Raw genomic sequence first — 11,390 nt, 5'->3', positions numbered from 1 at the left:
CTCTTGTCAGTGTCCTGAAGGAGTATCCTTGTACTTCCTGTTACCCAAGTTACCAAAGTTACTTCAGTTCTCCCCTTTCTAGAAATAGGTGTTCCCAGATTGCCTTTGATTCCCTGAACTTCCCCATAAACTTCCTGTAAATTCCACTTTTGCTTGAGATAACAAATTCTGTTCAAACCAGGTACAGTTCGCTTTTAAGCTAAGAACCTTAATTTATATATCACCTGGGGGAATGATCTGCTTACTATTACCTGCTAAAATTAGCTGGAAATGTTGTACTAAGGTTATTGTTCTCCTACCAGCCAAGAGAGAGTAGAAAGCCCTTTTCCCTCTGGGTCTCAATGCCCTACCAGTGTACTGGCAAGGAATGGGCTTAGGTTTGCTTTGCTCTCAGAATCTGCAGTACTTCCTCACACTTCTCTTCTCCCCTCAGCCACGAACCTGGAAAAGAGAAATCTCTAGTTGTGAAAGTCTTTTTCACTTTATATTTTTGACCAAGACACTTTTCCTATGTTTGGCATAGAAATTCATACCCTTTGCAAAAACAGCTTTGTTCTCCTAAGATCTTGGAAGAATAATGAAAAAGACTTGTAGGTCTCTTCTGCTTGCCAGCTTGTCTCAAAGCCACTTAGAGGCCATAAACACATAATTACCTATGTGCTTAATTTGGGAGGCAGGTTGAATATAGAAGAAAAATGAAAAGGCACAAGGGAGGAAAAGAAAACAGGTTATCACTTTGAAATACCCCAGTAGTTTAGTAATAAAAATAAGGGACATATTTATTTCATCATATTTTTATTATCATTCTTTATAACTTTTTTATATTTTATTTTATAGTTTACTCACAGATGGAGAGTATAAATTTATTACTAGATACATTGGGTTGTTTTCCTGGGTATATAGTGGCTCTTTTTAGTCATGGTAATGCCAGCAATGATTATGCTTGTGTCCAAAGATGAACAATCTTCCTGCATTTTCCAAATCATCTGAAAGAGCTGTCGGAAGCCATACTTAACCATCAGAATGTTTGGGACGCAGCCTCTTCATCTCCAACACTGGCTTTTGAGTCACTGGCTAGGTGTTGTCATTTAGTCATCTTTTTCATGCACACCTTCTGACGTCTGGTATGCCAAGCTTCTTGTATGCTTTTATGTAGTATCGAATCCAGATGGAGAAATGTATTGGGGTGCAATAAATGACTGTGAGTACTTTAATATGTCTCCTGGTTGGAATTCATAGTGGTTTCTTTCCTAAGTCTCCATCTCCACCTCATTCTGAAACCATTTTCACCAGGTTAAATAGACATTCTGATAGAACCAGGGCTCAAGGGAGATGAAATGGTGCCTCCTCTAATCCTGACCACACTGTCATTCTCCCTTCTCACATCATTTCTTTTTTGCCACAGAAACTTGGAGCTTTGTGGTACAGAGAAGACTGAGGCAAAAAGGAAGAGTGAAGGCACCAAAAGGGGAAACAGTCAGTAAAGGAAGCTGGAGAGAAGATTGAACATTTGAAAGAGAAGGAGGAATCAGTACCCTTAAAATATTTTGAAATATTCACTGCCATTTTTAAATGCTATAGTTAATTTCCCTCATAAACAAAAACAAAGGATTAGAATTAGTGAACAGACAATATTCACAAGTGTCACTTGCATCTGCTCTCCGCAGACATCTGTACCCCCTCTTGCCAGCTCCCCTCACTGCCCTTTCCCCAAGCCTTTCTGACAGAGGATGTTTCAGCTGCGTATGTTGTGTTAGAGGCCATTTCACTAAATTACAATGATCTTGAATATGTCCTTTCAATATGTGTCTTAGGCTCTTGCTCATTATTATTAATTAAGCAGAGGACTGCTTCTAACTGCTTTTACTAAGTAGTGAAGTTTTCGCTCTTCCATAAACTGCCTGAGAGGACAACCAGACAGGAATCAAGATTTGAATCCACCTCTTACTGCTATCCTCAGGATGAAGGTAGCTTCTATTCTGGATCTCATAGAGCCACTTTCTATTCTTGCTCGTGTTTATATTTTATTTTATGTGATTTCTTTTTATCTGTATGTTCTTCGTAGTATTTGAAAACTTGTGTGTGGCTTCAACCTTTTTCTTTGGATGAATGTAGCTGATAGTAATATAAATGGTAGTTTGCTCAAGTGATGGCAAGGAAAGCCTGGTTCATTCCTTTTATTATAGGTTTGCCTTCTAAGAGGAGGCTACACTGAGGTGAAGGTAGCATTATGTATAGCAAATGCTTGTGCTGTCTTTTTTCTTTTTTTTTCTTTCTTTTTACTTCATGATATAATAATAAACCCCTTTCTTCTTTCATCCAGTCAGCTTAGAAGGGGAGCATGAAACATGGCTTCACGAAATGATGGCATTTCTTTCTTTGGAGATTTGCTTTAATAATTACCCAGGCTTTGATCTTCATATTTCCATATTTGCTGCCATTCCTTGATGCTGTAGTTGATTTCCCTCATAATCTTTTATCCTCGTAACTTTATTTCCCAGAGGCAAAGGACACGCTCTGTACCTGACCGCATTACGAAACACCTGGGTTTGTCTGACCCACCCCTCCACAGGCTGCACCACCCAGGACACTATGAAAATGAAGTTGCTGCTGACTGGAGAGCAGCAGTACTGCACTGGGTCCAGATAAACTTCAACCAACATGGAACCCCCAAGGTCAGGCTCTAGAGGGTCATCGATGAAACTCCTCCAAGTAAGTTTTCAGCCAGGTTATTAACTGTTTTAGTGTTAGTTTTTGATATACCACTTCACTGGATCTTTAAAATTTTGATGCTCAGCATAGAAGCATGAGGTCTCTAAATGTAGGACTTCACTGAATGAGGGTCATCATTAGAAGGCTTTCCCCTCTTTTCTTTTTGTGAGAGCCTCTTTCTCTTCTGTTGATATTTTACAATCTGTGTCTTGGGAGAAATACTTCCTAGGAATTATCTCTATTTTGTAGCAGACTGGTCAAAAAGAAAAATGGGACTTGGGAAATGGAGATGAAATTTGAGGATTAATTTAAAAATATATATATATTGTCTTGGGTTTTGCATAGCTCACAGCCCATCTTTATAATATAATTGGTCTGATTTCCACAGATTACCTTAAATATTGTTTATCATTCATTCATTCAACAAACAATTGTCAAATTGGGCATTTTGAAAATAAAGAGGGAGAGATTTCAACTAGAATACAAGCTCTCTGAGCACAGGATTTTTGTCTATTTTATTCACTGCTATATCCCTAGCACAGTTCCGGAACAGTGCCTGGAACACAGGTGGCACTCAATAAATATTTGTTAATGAATGAATAAGTGAATGAATATTAGTATGATTTTAAAAAGAGAAATTCATTTTAGAATAAGAGGTATATTATGTACATTGGATAGGGAATTATGAATATAACTCAGCTGGTTGGAGCACAGCCTTTTAACTCCAAGGTCACGGGTTCGGATCCCTGTATCGGTCAGCTGCCAAAAACAAAACAAAAACAAAAGGGAATTGTAAATATAATAAAGCTCATCTTTTTTTTAGATTGAAACATAATTGATTATACATATTTGTAGGGCACAGAGTTGGCTATCAGTATTTGTGTACAATATGTAATGATCAAATCAGCAGAGTTTAGGAAAGGGCCATAGGAAGACTTGACGTACCCAAGTGTCAAAGATGATATACTCCTTTATGTTCAGACTGGGCAACTATTTTATGTTCCAGATTGTTTTTGCCTCAGAGGAGGCATGTGGTTAATTTTGTATTTTTTATTTTCACTCTTATTTAGGAGGTAAAAAGACTCTGATCTGTAAAAAAGTGAGTTAGTTCTGTCTGTTAGTCTCTTCTGTGTTCATTTAGTGCTTCTCTCTAAGGAATCCCAAGGTACTGGCCAGGTAGTTGTATTAAACCTCACAGCTCAGCATGGAGGTTGTGAGCAGAGCTAGCCCTTGGGGTGGGCAGTGCATACTTCTGCCCTTAGGCAGAAACTCCTTAGGCAGTGCCAAGCCAACTTTCACTAGAGTTTCCATTTTTGAATTTTGTATTTGCTATTCCCCTATTTCTGTATACTTCTCAGGGCTAGCAGTAAAGTCATGGGGAATTAAAAATGAGCATCTCAGACGTTGGTGGAGGACTTGGCTGTCACTCTCTATTAACTACCTTCTTTCCTGTCTATTTAACTCAGAACATCTTTTTCCTCCTAGGGCTAGCAGTAAAGTCATGGGGAATTAAAAATGAGCATCTCAGACGTTGGTGGAGGACTTAGCTGTCACTCTCTATTAACTACCTTCTTTCCTGTCTATTTAACTCAGAACATCTTTTTCCTCCCTTGCTCCTCAGTGGCAAAGTCAAAGTGGGCATCCAATGCAGACTCGGCTGAGTGTTCTCCCCTGGTAGGGAGGGCACCATCACCTCCCTTTTGTGGCCTAGGAGCTATGACTTCAGAGTGACCTTTTGGAGATTACACTGTGTCTGGGATGGTAAGACCAGATGTTCTGTCTGAGGCTTTAGCCATTATACTGTGCTATAAAAAGCACGTAACACAGTCTAATACTTTTATGTTGCAGTTGAAGTGTTATGGAATTTCGTTTTATAAGAACTTAAATCCAACACATAAATCTCTCTCAGGTCAGCCAGGTTTTGTGTTTTTTTCCTCTTGTAACTCACTCTGAGTTCATTCAAGGCAAACACTTCCACACTAGCTGATTAGAAAAAACACTGTGGTGTAGTGGGAAAAGCACAAGATTACAAATCAGGACTCAATTCTAGTTTGGACTTTGCTACTGGCCAGTTTTTTATCCAGAATGAGATAGACTGACCCTGTGCCTCATTTTCTTGCTTTATGAACTAAGGGAATTAGATGAAATGAACTGTAACAGTGCTTTCAGCTCTAATGTTCTCCTTTTGTCCCTTCTTTTCTACCCTTTTGTATAATGGAATATAAAGAGTTGGAAAGAGCCCTAGCATTGGTTTGGTAAATGTTAGTTAAATCTGAGTTCAATTGAATTTAGCTAACCCACTTAGTTTATAGAGGAGGGAACTATGTGAGCAGAGACAAGTCAAGTTACTAGCCTAGGTCACACAACTAATTAATGGCAGAAACCTGACAGTTTTACCATCCATCATGAGTTTTTTCTCAGAAAAATTTCCCTTGTTACCTTTTGGTGGTTGTGGTAGCTATAAAGGAAGCAGACGTTTTCACAAAAAAAGTGGAACTCTTATTTCTGCTAATATAGCATTGCCTATTATAATAATCCCTGAATATCTTGTCCCAAAATGTTGGTGGTCATTGTGCAGAAATATGTGTTAATTGCTTTACGATTAAACACAGACCAGAAACTCCTGGAGAAAAAGACCACCCCTTGAAGAAACTAACAATTTTCTTTAATTTTTCTTTCTGACTTCACTTTTAAAATCATGCTGATAGTTCAAATAGTAAAGGAAGTCAGAAAAATCTGTTCAGGCAAGCAAGAACCAGGAGTTCCAGTCCAGCCTCCACATGGGTTTTGGAGAATCTGATAAACTAATAACATAAACTTACCTGAAAATGGTAGTTCTTTTCTTCATATATTACTTCTCTGCTTAGGAATGAGCGTTGTCTAAATATAAACTCATTTTCCTCTCAGAGGCTGGGCTCTTTCTGACTTCCCTATTTCTTTAAACAGTGTCACTGTTCTTTAAATTACTCACACTTCAAACCTTAGTCATCTTTGACTCCTCCCCTTTCTTTGATACATTGAAATGGTTGCTAAACCCCATGGATTCGTCCTTTGTAATATGTCTTACATCAGTTTTACTTCTTAATTCCTATTATTTTTCACATATGTCACAAAGTCATATTTTGTGAGTGGTTAAGAACATGGGTTTGGAATCAGGCAGAACTGGGTTTGAGTCCTAACTCTACCATTTACTACCTATGTCATTGCTTAATCTCTCTGACCTGTACTTACCTTATCTGTAAATTGGGTTAAAATTGTATGGGTTTCAAAGAATTGTGAGAATTAAATGAAATAATGTATGTAAAATACTCAGTAGAGTGCCTAGCATGTAATAAGTGTTCAACACATAATAGTAATTATTTCTATTCACCTCTTCTAGTTCATCTTGTTTCCTGCTAGCAGGTTAATCCCCCTAAAGTCTAGCTCTGACATTCTCTCTTCTTTACCCCCAAAAAGAGGCATCATTGCAGGGTGGTTAAAAGCTGGCTTCTGCAGCCTGCACTGCCTGGGTTACCATTTATGCTGTGTGAGCTTGAACAGTTTCTTAACTTCTCTCTGCATCAGTTTTCTTATCTGTAAGATAGTAATAATAGTATCTACCTCAAAGCTTATGATGAGTTTCATATTATTTAATATTAATAGTTAATATTTTAAAGTATTTAGAGTAGTGCCTGGAATACAATATGTCAATCTTAGTGTTTGATAAATAAAAACTACACACTGACTTCTTATATTTGTTGTTTCATAAATACGCTTGGTATTTCTCTGTATTCCTTTGGTCTTGCTGTTCCTTCCACCTGGATTGCAGGGTGGTTTAGTGGAAAGAGTACTTTTAGCCCAGGGAAAGTGGTAGGTTTTACTTATATGCCACCTTTTGATTTATTTTATAGTAGTTACCTGGAGATCTGTGTTACAAAAAATTCTGGGGCTTTGTATGGTTTCATGGGGAAAGATTAGCACATTGTACTTCCCATGGTCCCTGGAAGAAGAAGCAGAGACATATCTCTTTATTTTACCACAATAAAGAAGAAGTCACAATGTTTTCATAATAAAAATAGTGCAGTTTTTAAGGCACAGATAAATTTTCTTAATACCAAGGACTAAAGAAAAGAATTTTCTATGTTTCTTTATAAATTATCGGTAACATTCTTCTAATTGCTTTATGTACTTGAATTCATTTATTCCTCACAGCGTTCTCTGAGGTAGGTACTATTATTGCCTTCATTTCCTTTTTTACTAATGAGGAAACACAGGCACAAGGAGGTTAAGTAACTTCAGTAAGATCGTGTAATTAATAAATGGTAGAGCTGGGATTTGAAACCTGGTCAGTCTAGTCCCAAAGTCTATACTTTTAGCCACTATACTGAACCTGATTCTACGTAGCACATGTCCTTGGGTTACTTCTTAGGTAAGTTTAATTTAGTTTTAAAGTAAGGTATGTCAATGCAATTTGAGGAAATTCTATTCAATACTTTCAAAGAATTAATTCTACAAGGGCACAAATTACTGTTCAAATGTGTATCTCTCTGATGGTTTGGCTTAATCCAGCAATAAAATTAAGAATGTCTTGAGCAGTGGATTCAAACCACTTCCTGCTCTAGGGCTATATAGAAGTGTTTGTGGGGTCTGAGGGCTAGTGGTAGTGGGTGTGAAAGAGGCTCTGAGCTTCTACTCCCAATTCAACCAGGAAGCCTTGTTTTAATGTTTAAAAAGTGGGGTTCTAAATAGGACTTATTTTGAAGAAAGAAATCTCTGCCTTTCAAAGTGTTTGAACACTGACGTCAAGAGTTTGGATCCCCACACTGGCCAGCCACCAAAGGGGAAAAAAAAGTGTATGAAAAAATCACTGATCTAGAAATGAAAAACAAAGAAACTTTTTTAAAAAAGGGAACAAATGGGCCAGCCTGTGGCTCACTTGGGAGAGTGTGGAGCTGATAACACCAAGGCCACAGGTTCAGATCCCTGTAGGCAGATGGCCAGTTAGCTCACTCAGAGAGCGTGGTGTTGACAACTCCAAGTCAAGGGTTAAGATCCCCTTACTGGTCATCTTATTAAAAAAAAAAAAAAAGGGCAAACAAACAAAAATCACTGATCTAGAGAAATAAATGGAAAGCATTTTGGGGGGGCAAATATTATTATTTCTGGTCAGTGATCTGCCAGTGTGAGTTTGGCAAGTAGTGTATGCAAAATTATATTTCTGGCGAGAAGCTGGAGTGCAAATTATGTTTTAGTTTTGATCAGATACACATTCATGATGATCAGTGGCACAGAGGGCAATGATAATATTCTCTAACAAAAACTGGGGTACCCAACCTGGACTCACATAATAGTCACTAGAATGTTCCTATATTCAATGGTTCATTCCTTGAATTTTAGAAATTTACATGTTCAAACAAAAAGTATCAGGTCTCCTTGGAAGCCCCTGTTTACCTGTCTTTGTTGTTTGTCAGGAGGACATGATTAAGCTTTCTTATTGATGTCTAATACAAAAAATATGGTAACAGGCTTCTGTGGATTTTGTAGTATCTTGAATTTTCAATTTTTAAAAAAATCCTACTATTTAATAATAAAGCATTCTCAGAATATACGATCTGAAAAGTTTCCTGCAATCTACTTTTTATCAAATTCAAATACATGTCAATATTGATTTGACATAGAGGAGAGAACTGAAAAGGAAGCGTGCTCCTTGGATCTACTTCTAAGAACCCAGGGAGGGCTCTACCCATAACCTATTCTTCTCCAGAACCAACTTGTGAAAATATAAGTTATTGGGTCACCTAGGGTCCTGGACTAGGCTTTAGAAGTATGGAGAGAACTGAAAAGGAAGCGTGCTCCTTGGATCTACTTCTAAGAACCCAGGGAGGGCTCTAGCCATAACCTATTCTTCTCCAGAACCAACTTGTGAAAATATAAGTTATTGGGTCACCCAGGGTCCTGGACTAGGCTTTAGAAGTATGCCTAAAAAAATTCAACTGTTTCCAAAAAGGTTAAAAAAAAAAAAAAAAAAAAAAAAAGGTACTATTCTAGCTTTTAGTATCATAGGAAGTAGAAATATGATGCTCATTATTCAAAACTTTGAGTGAGTGAGTGTCTCGTTTGGTTTTGAGATGCACTGGACTGTAGCAAATTTCCCCTCCTCATTATAATTTGCTTTAGGCTGTAGCATTTGAAATGACTTTACTTTGGGGAGCACACACCTGTGTTAGACTGAGTAGTTTTGGGAGAGTGCTGATAGGAGGAGAAAGCCAGCCTGGTATTAACATTCCTTGTGGAAAATTTACCAAGTAGTAGTTCACATGGAGAATAATTGAGTTGATTTTGCAAGCAAATCCCATTGCTCCAGTTGATTTATGACTTTGTTGAGCTACATGGCATACTGTGTCAGTATTTTTGCATCTGTGAGTGAGTTAATAAGATACTGATAGAGTAGGAAAAGGGAAATCCTCACTGCTTGCCATTGGCACTGTCGGCAAAGCCCTGGACAGTTGCAAACTTTATTTAAGTGAAGTAAAGACTTGAATTCCTACCAAAACAAGGTTAACACTTCAAAGTTGTAGAATATAAATGGTGATAGGAAACCAGCTGCTTTTTTATATTTAAAGTTACCTTTTTTAAAGTTTCTTGATAGAAAATCTTATATGGAAGTTCCTATGGAGGGGCAAAATTCTGACCTGAAACAAGGTTGCATTCTCAGTGAATGCTCAAACAGAACACCTTCCAGTGGGGTTTTATAAATACATCTGTGTTGGGTTTCTTGTAACATCAACTTCTGTTCAGAAGATGAGCTTTGGAGAAGTTGGACCGGTAGTTTTATAGAAAATCATGCTGGCTTTGTCTGTAGTGGTTTTGGGGTGTATGGTGATGATTCATGTCTGTGACTTACCTGAGGAAGTAGAACCTTTAGTTTTTCTGCACAACACTGCCTCCTTGTGTTACAAAAATTATCTTCTAGTCCATTGAGTGTGTATATACACATATGTATATATGAGGGCACTTCAAAAAGTTAGTGGAAAAATCTAAGTTAAAGATAATATGTCTACTTCCATGAACTTTTTGACGTACCCTCATATATATTACCCATTTGAATCTAGTGGCTTCAACAACCCAAAACAGATAGGGTGCCTTATTGAAGAAAATCCCTTTGTGTCTATATTTCATAATTTCCATTGATCAAACCAACTATCTTATTTTCAGGGACTGTTTGCCCACTTTGACATTATCTACGTTTTTTGCTTTTATTTCTAATCTCTCTCATTGTGCCTGTAGGGGCTGAAAGGGAGTGATTACTTTCTTCCTCATCATAAAGGTTACGGCCGACATCCCTATAGCAAAAGACAGGTTAACAAGAGAAAAGCATAACAAATTGATTTGATCATTTTGTGTGACATGGGAGCCTTCAGAATGAAAATCCAAAGACACAGGAGAATCTGTCTGATTTTATGCTTAGGTTCAATGAAGCAGGGAAATGTGATGTAGCATGTAGAAATGTGATTGGACTAAAGGGGTATTAGCTAATGCTGATAGACTGAGTGGGAAAACCTAGCAAGGTCTGTCCAGATTCTTCTTGGCCTCTCTGTTGTACTATTTTGTCCTCCCAGGTATGGGGTAGAACCACTCTGGAATGAGGATCTTAATTTCTTTATGGCCAGCTGTTACATGGAAAGGCAGGGGAGGGTTAGATAAATATTTTTAAGCTTTATGGATGGTTTTGTGGAAAAGGGGCTATGGTTTCTATGACCTGCTTGGGGAAGAGGAATTCTAGTATCTATGACCCTGCCCTGATGGGCAGAGACAAGAGGGCAGGAGAAGGTCAGAGAGAAACTTTGCTTCATAGGCTTCTCTGAGGCCTTCATTTTGGGGTATCATTTTCTGAGCCGTAGCATACCGTTAAATTGGTGGAAAGAAATAGAGAAAGTGGACAAAAAGCAAAGCACTACTTTTGCTGCTTATCATTGAAAGGTTTGAAAGGTTTCACAGAAGAGAAGGCAGAAATGTTCAGATAAATGAAAAAATCCACTAATTACAAGATTCAATTTATACAATGGAATAAATTGTATAAAATTGGGTGTCTTACTTTTATTAAAAGCAGCTGGTCCAAAGTAGAAAAGCCTAATGAATTTATTACATATGAGGGTACTTCAAAAAGTTCATGGAAAATAGAATTAAAAGATAATATGTATCTTTCCATGAAGTTTTTGAAGTATCCTTGTATTTTCTCACCTTTTTTTCTATTTGTTCCGTGTTCAGGAAATTGGTGCTATTTGGCTTCATTCAATTTATTCAACAAATATCTATGTGCATCTGTTAGGTACCAGGCTCTTTTGGGATGGAAATAGATACTATAGAGAACAAAACAGTTAATTTCTGCTTTCATGGAGCTTATTTTCTCCTGTGTGTGGGTGGAAGCAAACAAAAAAAGATACTAAAGTAAAATATGATGATGGTAATAAGTGCTAAGGAGAAAAAATAAAACAGGGAAAGGAGATAGGGAATGTCCAGAGGGGGGAGTAATATTATATTAGCAAGGGTGGCAGGAAAGGCCTTAGGAGAATGTACAATGCTTGAGTGAAGTTGTGGAAGAGCAGAAAGAGCAAGACATGGGACTATACAGGCGAAGAATTTTCCATGCACAAGTAACAGCAAGTGCAAAGGTCCTGATCAGGAAGTGTGTGCATGGC

General features: G+C 37.7%; 1 protein-coding gene across 1 annotated transcript in view; it reads left to right on the top strand.

Moving 5' to 3' along the window:
• Positions 1–2,675: 2,675 nt before the first annotated feature.
• Positions 2,676–11,390, top strand: part of LOC103589597 (uricase) — a 72,609-nt gene continuing 63,894 nt past the window's right edge. Inside the window, exon 1 of the mRNA XM_008571625.1 lies at positions 2,676–2,712. Coding sequence (XP_008569847.1) covers positions 2,698–2,712 — 15 coding nt within the window. The 5' untranslated portion in view covers positions 2,676–2,697. The remainder of the gene's footprint in view (positions 2,713–11,390) is intronic.

The sequence above is a fragment of the Galeopterus variegatus genome, unplaced genomic scaffold, assembly GCF_000696425.1.
Source record: "Galeopterus variegatus unplaced genomic scaffold, G_variegatus-3.0.2 Scaffold707, whole genome shotgun sequence".
In the NCBI taxonomy this organism is placed as follows: Eukaryota; Metazoa; Chordata; class Mammalia; order Dermoptera; family Cynocephalidae; genus Galeopterus; species Galeopterus variegatus.
The sequence above is the reverse complement of the archived record's forward strand: the minus strand, read 5'-3'. Positions and strand labels throughout refer to the sequence as shown.